This window comes from Struthio camelus, chromosome Z (genome assembly GCF_040807025.1).
Source record: "Struthio camelus isolate bStrCam1 chromosome Z, bStrCam1.hap1, whole genome shotgun sequence".
Classification (NCBI taxonomy): Eukaryota; Metazoa; Chordata; class Aves; order Struthioniformes; family Struthionidae; genus Struthio; species Struthio camelus.
The window spans coordinates 58,018,584-58,034,617 of record NC_090982.1 but is presented as its reverse complement, the minus strand read 5'-3'; the positions used below and the strand labels follow the sequence as shown (position 1 = coordinate 58,034,617).

Genomic DNA, 16,034 nt, shown 5'->3' with positions numbered 1-16,034 from the left:
AGAATTAGAAAAAAGCAAAGCAGATTTTCCTGACCTACCAACATCTTAACTATTATTGTTATCATTTCAGAAATGTGATTGAGAATATGTAAGTAGCTAGTGTGGTACTTGGCATGAAGGTGAAGAATATGATCAATCTTGTTTCACGTCTCCACATAAAATACTGTATGTCAAAGGCAACATCTTTACCAATTTGCATCAGCAGCAACTAATGAGCACAGAGACACTTCCAGACAAGCAAACTTTTCAAACAATGTTACATTAAGCTTCAAATCTCTATGAGCTGACATGAAAATGAAGTGTTTAGTTACGTTCCATGCAACAGAAGACAGCTTTTCAGACAGTAATGGGAAGAACTGTTACCTATTTGCTGATATGTCCCAACAGATTAAATGTTTTTGTGCTGATGTAGCATCTCAGAAAATAGCAACACATTATTCTGTTATCATACTGGTCAATACACTTCATGTGTGTAAGCAATGTCTTTCAGAACTAAACAAATAGAAAGAAATTGAACATTATGTTCTACTTCTCAATAGTGCTATTACAGCTAAGTGACTATCATGTACTTCCATTACCAAATACTCTCTTCATAACTCTATGGCTAGGCTGTAAGATTCAGTCTTGTCTATTACTTAGTCTACAAGGTCTACGCTGAGGAAAAAGTATAAAAATAAAGCTAGGCAATTCTTAGGTGGTCTGAGGATTTAAAAAAGAGTGGAAGTAAAAGAATTTTTGGAGTTCTTGTGTCACCTAATAATTACTGGCTTTTTTCCAGTGTTAATGTGATTTCATCACTTAGTGCTTCCAGAAATTTTGCACAGATGAAGCAGCTAGATACAGAGGTTCTCACTACAGAGGTACACTGATAAATCAAGGCTCTGCACTCATCTACAAAAAATAGCTCTTGGGTGCATTGTGGGAACTACAGACAGGTAAGTCTGCTTCTATGCCTTCTAAGCTTCCGAGTCTATAACTAAGAACAAGATTACTAAGTACCTCAATAAAGATAATCTGTCGGAAAAAAGCCAGCATGGCTTCTGCAAAGGGCAATCCTGCCTCACTTACCTGTCCTGAAATCATCCTCTTTAATGGTGGCAATAAACATAGGAAAAAAGGGGATTCAGTGTACACAGTATACTTGGGTTTTCAGAAAGCACTGGAGAAGTTTCCACATCAAAGGCTATTGCCACAGATGGAAGAAAAGGTCCTTTTATAAATTAAAATCTAACTAAAGAGCAGGAACAGATGAAGTGTCAGCGGTGCGATCCCCTGGGGATCAGTGCTGGAATCAGTATTACTCAGCTTCTTTATTAATGACTTTGAGAACAGTGTAATGGGAAAATCAACAAGTTTGAAGGTAGCTTTCTTGATCAAATGTCACCAAGATGGTGAGCTCCAGAAAGACATAAACAATTGAGTGAGTGGCAATAGGATGGCAGATGAACTTCAGTGTACACAAATGGAAGATAATACATCTAGGAAAAAGCCTAAGCTGCGCTTGAACAATACTAAACTCGAAAACGGCAGTTGCAACTTCGAATAGAGGTCTTAGAGTCATCACCAACAGTTCTCTGAAATCACTGGCTCAACATGCAGCAGCAGCCAGGAAGTTAACACAAAGTTAGGCATTTTGAACAAGACACAGAATATCACTTTGAAGGTATATGAAACTGGTGTGACCACACTCTGTGTGCAGTTCCAGTCTCTGGAAGGACAGAGCGGAGCTAGAGAAGGTGTAAAGAACGACAATTAAAATGATTAAAGAGATACAACATCTATCTTCTGAAAATGGAATTAAAAAATACTAGGACTTTTCAGTTGGTGAGGAGAAGGCTGAGAAAGGGGTATGACTGAATTTAACAGAAACATGGAGGTGGTAGACAAGGTGAATGCCATGTCGTTCATCAGATCCCACAATATTAAAACTAGGGAGCACTCACTGAAATGTATAGGAGATCAGCTTAACACATATAAAAGAAAATACTACTCTGCACAGTACATAGTGAGCTCCTGGAGCCTGCTGCCCTGCCACAAGTAGTTTTGGAGGTACGTTCAACAGATTCAAAAAGGGATTAGACAAATTCATGTGCAACAGTCCACAAACGATACTACAGAGAGTAGTCAGGGATGTATCCTCTAATATTCTTAATATAAAAATTGCGAGCCAAGAGGAGGACTAGAAGAATAAACAGAAGAAAGTGGCCAAGCTAACATGCTCTCCTTAAATAGCAGTTGTCATTGCCACTGTCAGAGTCAGGATGGTAGGCCAGACAGACTGTTCAACCATCTGACCCAGTATGATGTTTTTTATGTTCTTATGAAATCAGCAATAAAATGCTAGTGAAATTTAGTTAGGAATCCATTATGGTATTCATGTTAATAGCCTATTCAAAAAATGACTCCCCAAGAAAACACACTGCATACATAATGAATAAACAACAGTTCAATTAGGAATAGAAACTAGACTTTAAAAAGCTACCGTTTCAGAAGGCATCCCCTTTTAACGTGGTTTATAGGCTCTTTACTCAGCATCCTGTAGGAAACCTAATTCTCCAGTAGTTTAAGATTACATGGAAAGAAAAATGTTCGTTAGGGGATTACCAAGAGAAGTGCAGTACTTTTTAAGCTGACAAACTAAGAAATGATACTCCCTGTCCTGAAATCCTCTGAAATAAACACTGTCAATGAAGCCACTAGAAAGCTGTGATTTTTCTGTTGCAGCTGTTTAGAGCAGAGATAGAACATATGAAACAACACCATCCAGTCACCAAAAGCCAAGTCTGCTAGCATTTTCCTGTGTCTTCCGATGGAACTTTTCAAATACTTGCATAAATAAAGATTTATTTTGGATACTTATTGTGGATAAAATCCTCTCACCTAATTACATCAGCGACCAGAACCTGCTTTTCCCTAGGCCCCATCTTTAGGTCACACATGTGCAGTGACCTGTCTGCTTTCCTGTAAGGAAGTACCCTTTTGTATTATAGTCCTGCCTATATGATGGGACCTTCAGGCAGGTGCCCCTACAGACTAGAGAGACCTTTCTCTCTTTGAGCGTTACTTTCGCGTCTTAGTCAATATGAAAAGTTGAGGAAAAAGACTCCCTACCCAGCAAACTGTCTTGATAAATTCTTTGGAGTCTATTTCTCCTTCTACTTTGTACAGGAGGCAAAGGTGACTCAAATGTCACTAGGACGCATGACGACTGCTGATTAGGCTTTCCATTTCCATAGGGAATCAAACCCCACTTTTAAAATATATCACGGTGTCTGAAGTTAGGATTCTCTGTCACTAAATATTAATAATGAACAGAATCAAAAACCAGAATTATCTTACTACTGTGTAAGTCTTTAAATCAATGTGCAGTTGGTGTTGGAGAGATTTAACTTCTTATGTTAAGGGACTAAACATGCTGCATTTCATTTTTAAATAATATTTTACTTTCAATAGTTATATTTGCATGTCTAAGACTAAGGCACAGCTTTTCAAGGACACCATTTAATTTGCACCCCGTTTTACCTGCAGAGAACTCAGTGGGAGTTCTGACATTGACTTCAGTACAGATAAGGCAACATTGAATGGATCACATCATGCATTCTGGGAGAGGAATTTAATTTTTGAGGATTTTCCTAATGACAATTTTTATCAAGGAAATAATTTCCTAAGTCAAAGAATGAACAAAAAATAACACTCATTCAATTTTGCATCTAACGGAAAAAACAAACTCATTGTGAAAAATATAAAGGAGTTTTAAGATTTCTTCATGTGTTGACACTGATGGGACCAAGAATACACTATCACCGACTTTATTTCATAGATGGAAAGGAATAGTAAGAAGAAAAGTAGAAGAGGTTTCACAGTAAAATCTGCACAGTAAAATCTGCAAATAACTTCCTGTATGGAAATTTTACTGCTATCCAGAAGACAAGTGACACTTTTTAGAAACCTTACAGAAAAAGAAAGAATCATATTTGGACACAGTAGGACGTGAGAATATAAATTCACTTGCAGAGTCAAGAGAATATTGGGAAATAATTTTTCCAGTAATATTTCCTTTTCTCTAACTTTGATGCAATGAGAATTACAATATGGTTACTTTTTATGCTATGCTTAAGCTGAAATTTCAAAACACAGATGGGTAAAAATGGATTGCATAAAAATAGGAACAGATTAATTAGGAAATTAGGATTCAGCAACATGAGCATAACCTGGAATAGAGATATAACTACAATAACAATAGATATGGTATTATAAACTACACACTGAAACTTATCTTCAGTGAAGGCATGTAACATTACTATCAACTACAGAGACTTGCCAGCAAAGGAAAACTGTATTTATGGGTGAGCTCAGCTAGTTTGATTTCGCTAGCAAACAGACTTCACTGGATCAGTAACAGATGATCATTTTTAAAAGGGTTAAAGTTTCACATCTTTTTTGTGAACAAAATTTCTAAGTAACTACATCAAACTGAAAAGCTGCCTAAATAGCATTTATCATTAACATTAGAAAACAATCACTGATATAAACAAAAAGAATTTGAACTGAGAGTAACTCCATCATTTTTTCCTCAGCAAAGTAAGTAATAATCCTCTATGACAGTTGAGGATTCTGAGAGTTTTAATTAAACTTTTCTTTGAAAACTCACTTGCCTCATTCTGAGTCTCAGTTTACCTACAGCACGTCAGAAAGACATAAATTCTATCCTATTTTTCAGTATTGAGCTGCAGTAGAATTTTTCATATCTGTTCATCTCTTCATTTACTTTAAAGTAGTGACAGCCTTGACTAAATAACACTGCCAAGCTGCAGGGGTTCATCCACCTGGGGCAGCTTTTAGGCTGAAGGCCACTGTTTATGTGGAGCAGTCTGCAGCCACAAAAGTATGCTGGTTGCCTCAGATCTGACAGGCAACGAATGACTGCCATTCCAATGCTGAACCCTCAAGAGGCTAAAAAGCAAACTAAGTTGCAATGAACTACATGCTCTTTGTTCTTCTATATAAAATCAATAATAGTTTGCAATTTTTTTTTAAGCCCTCAGAATATCTAATGGAATGCAACAAATGAGCATAGCGGTGGTCAGGGACTAAAATAGATGTAAGCTACTAGCGTCTCATTCCCCTCATAGGTATCCTTACACATCGCTGCACCAAAGTCTGGAAGAGGAGCGTTGCTGGACTCTCCATCTGTCCAAAGCAGCAGGAAGTTGATCACTGAACATATTGCATTTCCTTCTCCTCCTGAAAGCTGCAGGTGGGAGCTGGGCAGAGCTTGGAGATTTTAGCTCGTTTAGGGCTCACGGAATGATGTTTTGTTCCATTTTCTTTTTAGTTAACATGGATCTTCACCTTTCTCAGCTTAGCTTGAATTTTGAGCCCAAACAAATCTCCAAAATGTGAATCAACTGTCAAACCTCTACCTTTTACAAGGTTTATGACGTATTCACCTGGAATTCTATCCTTTGCTCCATCATTCACTACAGCAAATGTCAAGGCAGTTTCATTATGAGAGGCTTATATGCTCCTAGAGATGGTCTTACTCTCATTGCTCATTCTGTGTCCACCAAAGGGTAGCAACAGACTAGATTAGCCTGATTCAGATGGCAAACAACCCTCTGTGAGGAATTTATACTATGGAATAAACAATTTATACCTTATAAATACTAAGCTTTTAAATAAGATATTTTCCAATCGGACTAATACCTTAAACAGAAAACATGGTCTTGTGACTTGACCAGTGGGAGCTTTGTTGAGCCTACTGCACCTGCAAATTGTGTTTTTCATACCTTTATAATCACTAGTGCTTTTATTCAAGGTGCTTTTCCACACTCCTAAGGACTGTTTTTTTTTTTTTTGGTCATAACCACCAGCAATTTTTTTTCCAGCTTGCTTCTTCTGGCTACAGTCTGGCTTTTATTTCTTTTTATAGTACCAATTCTTTACCTGCAAATTATTTGTCATTTCTGTGAGGAGAACTTGAAAAAGAACATGCGTTATTAACCATACCAAGCTCTTAAGAGCTACACAGGTTACTTTGAAAATAAGCGTGCTGTAACTTTTTTTTTTTTTTTAAGGCTTAGAAATGTTGAAATATGCATTGGCATAGGCTTTGCCACACAAAAACGCACACAAAAGTTCCTCTGACACAGGAAGAGAGGATATTTTTCTAAAATAAGTTCTTTTCCTTCTCTACTTTTTTGTTAATATCAGTCATGCGGCACATTACAGAAAACGTAGGGTCATCTCGTTCCCTCAGTCTGAAGAAACAAACTCGTTCAAGACAGGTAGGGGAAGGAAATCTTAACCCCAATACAACCTTCCTTTCTCATTACAGTGGGTAATTAAGGGGCACCATGAGTCAAGAATGACAAAGCTGAAGAGACAGATCAGTAAGTGCAAGTAAGAACGCATGGAAAAGACATCTCTGCAGCAAGGTGGTTCAAGCTAAAATGAGATGCTACAAAGTCAAGTTACATATGCCAGAAAATGGGGGGTTGATTTCATAATGGAGTTACTGACACAAGCCAAAAGCTGTACTAGGAGACTGATGATTAAAGATGATGATTAAATGTGTAAAACATGCCTGTTGGTCTTAGAGGCTTTTATGAATATTTTATAATGAGTTTCTGTCAGAGGATACAATGAAAATTGTATCCTCTACTGCTTAATCACTTTAAGATACAGAGAAACGAATTTTTGGAGCGAAACATTTCTGTATAGCACAACAGCACTGAGATGAAAACATACCCAAAGGCACAGTACTGCAGACTTTGTTTCAGCATCAAATACTGAGAGTTCAGTCTCATTTTCCTATTGTGCTGAAAGGAAGAACTACAATTCTGATCTAACTATTGAGCCTAATTTTGCACACCTTAGTGTGCAAAAAAAAAGGGATGTCTGGACAAAAATGGTCTGTAGTAGAAATTCCTGTGTGTGCTTTGTTGTTTGAAGACTCAATATTAAAAGCTTGAGAGTTTGATTAATATTTTTCACTAGGTCACTGAAATGCCTGGGAGACTATTTCATTTTTAACAATGTATTCTGTCATTTCTATAGCGCTTTCTGCCTCTTTGCTTTTTCATACCTATGTATATATCACAGATATGCTAGCCAAACCATATTCTCAGAAGTATGTACCCTTAGCAAACTTCATTAGCTTCAGCAAGAGCTTCAAGAGGGTTTTGTCCAGTGCAGATTCATAAATGGCGTTCCACCCATGTTAAGCTGAAATAGCTAAAAAAAAAAATAAAAAAATAAAGCATCACCATTACTAGTGATGCACTCAGCCTGTCTTTTAGCATTTATTTAATCTCTTAAATAATTATTTTCCTTCTTATAATAAGTTCAAAAAAAGGATGTGACAAATTGCCAAGACTGAGTTGAATTACATAGGCTAAAATAACATTCAACATGTAAGAATTTTCCCTGCTTGCATTTTCAAAATGTATTTCTAATATGTTTCTGTTATAAGGTCTTTCTGTAATCCAGAAGTCAATTACCACCATTAATTTTATATTAAATTGATATGTTTCTATCCAGGCACAAGAATTATTCCATTTTTGTAGGAAGAACTACGCTTCATTTCCTAAACCAGCAATGACATCATACGAATAATAAATTAACTACCCCAAGTACATTAAAAAAGTAAACTAATTTGTTTGAGGGTGATATGTAGTGTGTGTGTGTGTGTGTGTGTGTGTGTGTGTACGCACACACATATCTATAAAGTCTCCTTAATTTTTCTGTGCAGCTAGTCTGAACATGTCATCATCCTAAATAATGACAAACAGGAATGCTTACTTTTTTTTTTTTTTTATCTGCTGTATCCGTGGCAAACAAGGGGAAGATTCTAGCTTCCCCCCCCAGATATTACAGTCTTCAAAGAGAAACAAAACAAGAAACAAAACAAAAATTAAAATAAATTTTAGCTTTGCCTTAGACATGAATTAAAAAACAGTAGCTTGATTTACATTTTCAGTTGGTGCTAGTCTTCATTTCAGACCCATGCTCCGTCCCCTGCCATTTATCTCTGCCTGCCACTCATTCCTTTGTATTGGCCCAGTATACGTGCGGCTGTACGCTTCACTGAATCAAGGTATTGATCTAGTTGATTAATTATCCTTTTAATTTCCTGGTCAGTTTTTTGCTGGCTTGTTTCAGCGTCGAGCTACGGAGAGAGGCCCAGTGACCGGGGAACATGGCAGCTTGGCATGAGCAGCTGCGTAGGCAGCAAGACGGACAAAGACAAGCTGAAGCAAGGCTGCTGCAGTTGGCAGCAGGGCTGGCTTATGCCAAGTTGCAAGTATTTGTTACTTCACAGTATGATGCAATGAAATACAGGGGTAGGATATTTTTGTCCCATGTTCCTTCCAAATATTGAAGCTCTGTTTAGAAATTTCTGAAATTTTAAAGTACTTATAAGAGATTACCTACTTAAAGAATTGGAAAAACAAGAGAAGAGCAGGAAACCTATTTTGATCAAGTTTAAGGGTACTGTTAATTTGGTCATCCCTCTATAGTCATCTAATGCTCTCCCACATCTAGCACGTGCTTTAACAAAGCTTCCAGTGCATACGGGTCAGAAGAATGAAAATGCAGAATATACAGAGACTGAGGTAGTGCTAACCCACAATGATGCAACGAAATCAGTTCGCTTCTGATCTCCCAATAATTTTGTATAGCTGTGATTCCATCCATTTCTATAGACAGCTGTTTGTGAATTATACTAGTGAAAGTCAGGGCTAGTGTTCCTGACAATTGCATACATCAGTGAAGTGTAACTTTATGGAACAGAAACTCCAGTATAAAAAGGTAAATATGTATATTTGGACCAACTAATACGCCAATGTACTACTTTTGCAGTTGGTTTTAATGGTCTTAATTTAAATACAGGAGCCTCTATTTCCAGAGACAATTCTTGATATAGGTTTTTTTTGCTAACCAAAAACGGAAGCCTGAATCATCCCAGTAAATAGGAAAAGTTAGTAGACATCAATGAGAATAGTTAATATCCTGAACTACAGAGCAACCGAACTCCTTTCCAACTTTGGAGGTGCTCTTAGGACATCACCTTTTGTCAGCAGTACCAGGTTTTGAGAAGTTACTGGCCTGGGCGGGGGGGCTCACCATATAAGCTTTTCTAAAGTCTGAAAATCCCAGAGATTCCATGTTTTTGGTGACACTCTGGACTGGAGTTGCCTTCCTGAGACTTCCAGGCTCTCAGGTTTGTGATTTACAGGAGTTTCAGGACCTCAGTTTCACAGTAGCTCACTGCAAGCTTTAAGTCACAACATACCGTAGATTGGAAGCGCCTAAAAAAATCTCACACTCTGAAGCCTAAGTTCTCCAATGAGAATTCAGGAAATGAGGTGTGGTTTCAAGGGACTCTTGTTTAAGCAGCCTAATGTTTAATAGTTTAATGTTAGGCTGACATTTCCACTAGCTGAATTCATCAGAAAGCTTGTCATGAGCTCTAATTATTAATTCAGGAAAATGATACGTTCTCATTTTTATCTTTTTTGGGAATTAAGGCTTTTGGAAGACAAATTTTAGCCAGACACACATTTTTCATTGCTCCTAATTTTGACCTTAACACAGGGCAGCTAGAGGAAACCTATTAGTCTGCAATACAAGTCTGCATACAAGACGATCACACAATCATTTCCGAGCATAGATACCTAAATAAAAGATGGATAGCTAAATAAAAGTTATGCTCCTCTGAAAATATAGCTTTTGTTTCATGAATTGTTCTATTCTTCCTACGCACTTTTTACGCTTCCGTCGTGTTTGTTTTGTATTGGGTTTTTCTGAACCTAAAAGTGCAGGCTTTCTGAATCACTGGGCTGCTGAGCCAAGGTTGGTAAGAGCTGGAGCTGCAGAAGAGAGGAATAATCATGTCTCAGTGAAGCATTAAACAGAGAAGTTTAGACCACAAGTACCTGATGCCAAAAAGTCCCAGCAAATGAAGACATTCCCTTGGAAATACGCTTAGAAGTGAAACAGAGAAAAGACACCAAAAGAACGAAATACCGTGAAATTAATTCTGTCTCCCACACTACAAGTCATGAAAGTAGCAGGTGTCCTGTATTCCTCAGAATGATTTTTAAAATAGAAAAATATCCAGGAGCCAAATCAGAGAGAGAAGAAAGAAGACTCTAAAATCACAGCATATCAAAATGTTTTGGATGAAAATAACTAGTTTGGGAGTACAAGGCTCCATGTAAACAGTAATCTTGAAAGTCTCTTTATGTGTAGATTTGTCAGGTCTTTACATAATTTTTATGCATGAAAGACTCTGAAAGAAGGGATGTTTTCATTTAAATTAAAAATGCTGCTTTAATTTCCACAGACAGGAAGGTAGAAGATGACCAAGTGCAGTATAAATATATGCTAGCGTACTAAAATATACTGCACAAGAAACAAACAAAAATAATGTGAAGGTACAGTGGTTAGCAGGACTTGTGATACGCTAGACAAATCACAGTGATACACTTGCACTAAACGTAGTCTTACAACCTATGGGTATGTGAAATATGGAGAAAAGGAGTTTAAGAGGCTGCAGCATATGTAAAATTAGTCACTGTAATTATTCTGTAACCATCTCTTCAAAGAAAAAACAAAACAAAATTTGCTATAAGCTTTAATGGAAGCAACACTTAGCGCTATCAGCAAGCTACAGCTCCACAAGCATAATGGTGAAATTGTATTGTGGCCACTGCAGACTACCACTTGCTGAAGAAAAAGTGAACAAAAAATACCTGTGGAACTACTCGCAAATTATTGCAATTCGCAATCTATGTTGCTCGTGGGAGATTTTAACAATACAGATTTGTACAGAATAATGAAAACAGTTAAACATGAAGGAAAGCGTCTCCCTGTTGCCTGCAAGAGAATTTTGTGATCCAGAAAGTAAAAGACTTCAATCTCAGGAGAATCTGTGTTGGAACTAGTACTTATTTATGGAGACTGTAAGACTGAGTAAAGCTGTAATGGAGGCAATCATCACTGATAGCTTGAATTCAGCACGAAAGCAAGAAATAGTTTTAGAGAGTGCAAGAACAGTAGGATTTTCATCTCCTGCAAAGAAACACTGAGGACTTAAGGAATCTGCAAAGTAATATACAAACAATATAGCTTAGTTTTTATTTTCATGGGATGGGAAAAGGCACGCTCTCTCTCTCTATCCTGTGGTTATTAAATATCTGCAGACAAATTTGTAAATACCAGATGCTCACTGAAGAATCTCTGAAAGGTTGATAAGCTTACTCCAGAACAACTGAGTATTTTTGAAAGTCATCAGTGCTTTTGTACTTCACATTACTTTGACTTTGCCTCATCTCATGCTGTGCAGCAATGAGAAACAGCTGATTTTAGTATCAGTAATCCCTGCATTGGTACAGATAACAGTATCTAATAAGAAAGGAAGAAAACTGAATTTAAATCTATCCTGAAAAAACTGAGATGATAGGCCAGTGCTTCAAAACAAGAAAGGTATATAAATAAAACATAAGAAGGTCCAAAAGGAGCAGGAGCATTGTTGGAGTGTGAGTCACATCAACTGGAGTCACATCAACTGGAGATCAGCTGGCCCCATCTCCTTCCTTATCTTCTGAGAACGCCATGGTTGAGCCCTCAGAAAGCAACTCCAAACCTCATCCACTTGAGAACGAGACACAGTGATAGTCATAGTGGTTCAAACATGGTTTACTCTTCCAAGGTCATGAGCCATTTTAATGTTACGACTGTGTGAATCCTGAAAGGTTCTCTCTACTCTTTATAACTAATCATACCAAGAAAAGGAGTTGAGGGGTAAGAAACCTCTCAGTATTCAGTTCCAGACAAGCCTATAAGCCCTTCCCTCCCGCTTCAGCTGCACTAGTTACTAGAAGAGGCTCTTGGGATGAGTAAGGAGGATTGGGGGTGGGTGTTTCACCAAACTTGCAGAATCTGGGTAAAATATAACCATTTTCACAAATCTGGAAAGTGCTAAACATGAGACAAAAGTGAAAGGAATTATTTAGGAGACTAGCCAAGAGAAATGGGGTGGTTTAAAAAAGAGAGAGAGAGAGAGAGAGAAGGAAAGAAAGAAAGAAAGAAAATTTAGTCTGAACATTAGGAAAAACTCCCTGATATCAAACTACTTTAAGCTGATGAGTAACATGACAAGTCAATATTACAAAGCATCATTATTTGGGATATATCAATCTACATATAATATTAGAAAATGCATCCTAGAGAACAGACTTGCAATGACAGAAAAATGGACTGCATGATGTAATTTGTCTTTTCTCTTTTCTATCCAGGATATTTCACACACTTTGCGATGTGGACTAGCAATCCTTGAGCTCTGTGAGGTAATTCTGAGATAGCAATCTGTCGTTTACATAATTAGTGTAACAGTATTTAATTATATGATTACTGTAAAGATATGTAATACTCTAATGTTGTAATTAGAATGTGTAATTACTACATGTAATTACATAATTAGGTGTAATGACATAAAATTTCTCATGAAAAAAATGGGCATGCACAACCTCAGCTACAGGAGCTTGTATAGCACACAATAATACATTGGTATAAGAAGGAGAGTTAACATTTTAACATCGCTTGTGTTAAAGCTAGCTCAAAAGTAGTGAATGTGAGAAGTCTGTGAACTGTGCTAAAGCGCTAGAAGAATGCGATGAAGTTCCAGCACAGGGGTAATTCAGTAACGATCTACAGTCAGTACAAACCTTATTTTCATCCTTAATTATCTGTTACTTGTTTATAGCTCTTCATATACTTTCCTGAATAGTATGAGTACAGAGGGGTATAACTGAAGTATTCAAACACCTGCATTTTGCAGTATTTTATAATTACTGATGTAAGTAATATATTACTTTTTTCTGAATTCTTTATAGCACATCTGACTTTACATTCCTTCCATCTCCTTCAGATACCTGGTAGGTGGAAATCCACATGTCCTTTACCCAGAGAAAGGAAGGAACACAGTCCTTTTACTACTACACTGTAGTACTGCCATGCCCACTCAATTACCAAGCCATACACACCCTGGAGCTAACAAATTAACAGTTACTGTCTAGCACATTTAAAAATCACCGTCCCTGTTACCTGCATGTAAAAGCAGCAATATCTATACCAAAGCAATTCGACTGCTGTTTAAGATCTTACACTTACTATAATTGTAAAAATTCATTGACACCCAAGAGAATTATCCTTCCAAACATGTTTTTTTTTCTCTATGGGCTAGATGACGGAGTCCTGGGTGACACTTGTGAGCGCTTATCTATGGAAGCATTTCTGTTGAAAATAGGTAAGATCACTTAATTGGGTGACTGGCTTACCAGTATAAAGCCTCCCACTGTGACTCCTACAAGACAGGCTACAGGCAAAGTGTTTTGCAATTCAATAATGCTTTACTGACACTAGCAGAATTCTTTCGCTAGTTCAATATACTGGAAATTTATACTTTCTATAGCTCCGAGTATCCATTTTTAGCGAAAGAGCAAATTGGTCTCATATGATGTATAACCTGAGCAATTTTAATAATGATTCCTCTGTAATTTTGTATCATCCAAAAATCAGAAGGGATAAACCTTAAAGAGACGGACGTGTTTCCCAGCAGAATTCCAAATGGCATTTCAATTGCCCTTAATAAATGAAGTAGATAAAATAATCCATCAGCAACTTTTAGATAAAACTGTAATAGATGTTTATCTTTTTGCGCCATAAAGTGCTTGAGTCAAGTTTAGTAACTGTCTAAGTACAGCATACAAATTCTGTAAGGTAGGCATCTAGGTCGGTAAAAGCTCTCAACTCCAATTTTAACCTACGACTTCTCTCTAGCATTTTGTACACTTTATGTTGGATGCCTCTGTTTGTTTGCCTGCTGTAAATCTGGGAACTCACTGAAGCTACTTGAAAAAATTCCTAGCCTTTCATTTGTGGTTGTTGATCCACATTTTCTTTTCCGCTTCCCCATGCATCCACAATGTGAACACAGAAAAATAAATCATATTCTTCACCTTCGTTAGTTTGCTAACCACTACATGATTTATTTAATATTCTACTTGCAACACAGTCTAGGTTTTCCTGCTACACTGGTTAGATCTTCCTGAACCTGCTCTTATTTGAAATCGCCTGTTTTGAAGGTGGATGGCTACACAGTTTCAGATATTTTGAATGTGGTATTTGGTATAGTAGCACAAATACTTTCCTTTTTCCCCACGAGGTACCACGCCTGACATATCTTGGTACTACACCAGCCTTTTTCACAACTGCATCATATTAACAACTGACAAATCATCTTTGGATAGACTAAATCATATAGCCTTTCTTCTCCATGTTATTTCAAATTCATGAGCTAATAATCTTATATATTAACTTTTAAGTTCAGATACCTTGCACTTTGTACCATAGCATTTTATTCTACTTTTGTTATTCCGATCTTCAAGATTACCCAGTCTTTCACATGTGAAGGACTCCTCTGTATTTACAGTGTTTTCTTACTACGGAAATTAGATCTTTACAGTCCACTCATAATCAAAGTAATTAGCAAAACCATATAAGATTTCTCCCAGGAGTCCACTTTCCATCTGGCTGTTTTTGTCCTCCCATTAGGCCAGTCCCTCACTTGGCCACCAGTTCTTTCATGCAGGACCATCAAAGGACGGCTAGTACGAACCAGGATCAAAGTAAAAGTTGTTTTACTTCCACACACTGGGTAAATAACCTGCTGGTATTCCCAGCCAGAGGGTATTGCAAATAAGAAAAGTTTACATGAGTTCAAAGGAGATTGGACAAGCACTTGGACTGCAAGAGAGTCTTTTTTGAGGTACTAAATAAATAAATGAAACTAAAACAAAACATATCAGGCTCAGGAACTCCCTTGAGCTCAAAATAGTCAGAGCTTGGAGAAAGCTCAGGGAAAGTATCATATATTCTTGGCCTGTTCTTATACTCGCTGGCATCTGCTTATGACTACTGTTGAGGACAGGACACTTGGCTAGACGAACCCTTAGCCTGAATCAGCTTTTACATTATTCTACTTTACACTATTTAGTCCTTTTCATCTCCATCCTAGCTAATCATTTTGCATATCAAATGTTTCCATATTAGCACCATATCAGAAAACCGTATCAATTTACTTAAATGCCTGATAGATTTGATATCTTAAATTTCCTTCATCTTGAAAAGAATATCATGGCTATTTTAAGCATCATTTATTGTAGACTACAGAAATATTTCTACATATTGTGTAGTTGTTTCTACAAAAGAAAACATAAACTGTAAAAAAAAAAAAAAAAAAAAAAGAGCTGTAAAAACATTGTGATTCTTACTGTGTTGGCAGTTTCTTCCCATAAATTCACCCGGACATTCACAGGAATAGTTGGCAACAAGATCTGTACAAATTCCACCATTCTTGCATGGTTCAGCTTCACACTCATTTACATCTGCAGGAAGCATACAACATCAGGATTAGCAAAGAATTCTAAAAATAACAAGCACATGTTTTAAAGCACTATAACACACAGTATTTACGATGCCTGCCATCAAACATTTTGAGGAATGAATATGATTAAATGGTATGTTTTAGGAAAAATCAAAGCAATCTCACATAAATGTAGCTAGTTTCATTTACCTACTCAACTTCTGCAACAAAAGAATTAAAAGTTTTGCTTAGGGACTTGCTATGCAACTTCTGGAGGTCACAGTTGGGTCTTAAATCAACAAATTAAATTAGTCCTAATAGAGTACTAATTAGTGACACTTGCAACTTTGAGAAATGTAGTTACTTCTTTAGCAACAGATGCCAGTTAAGAGTGCCTCTGAGTTCACCTTAATTCATTAAACTTCTAATTGACGAGGTTGTTTTAACTGTCCAAAAATTTTCCTTTCTGCACATGAGTTAGTGGACAAATTGAAACTAATAGCTTGATCTAAGAGCTTGCAAATTTCATTAAATTGAAAAGACAGAAAAGTGGTTAATTTTATTTGAGTTTCCTTCTTTCAGCACCTGCTTGTCAAATGCT

General features: G+C 37.0%; 1 protein-coding gene across 2 annotated transcripts in view; it reads right to left on the bottom strand.

Annotated features, from left to right (window-relative positions):
• LOC104144888 (EGF-like repeat and discoidin I-like domain-containing protein 3) overlaps window positions 1-16,034 on the bottom strand; it is a 254,672-nt gene that overhangs the window by 93,121 nt on the left and 145,517 nt on the right. For both annotated transcript variants that reach the window (XM_068928088.1, XM_068928089.1), the window contains one exon: window positions 15,342-15,455. In XM_068928088.1, coding sequence (XP_068784189.1) covers window positions 15,342-15,455 — 114 coding nt within the window. The remainder of the gene's footprint in view (window positions 1-15,341; window positions 15,456-16,034) is intronic.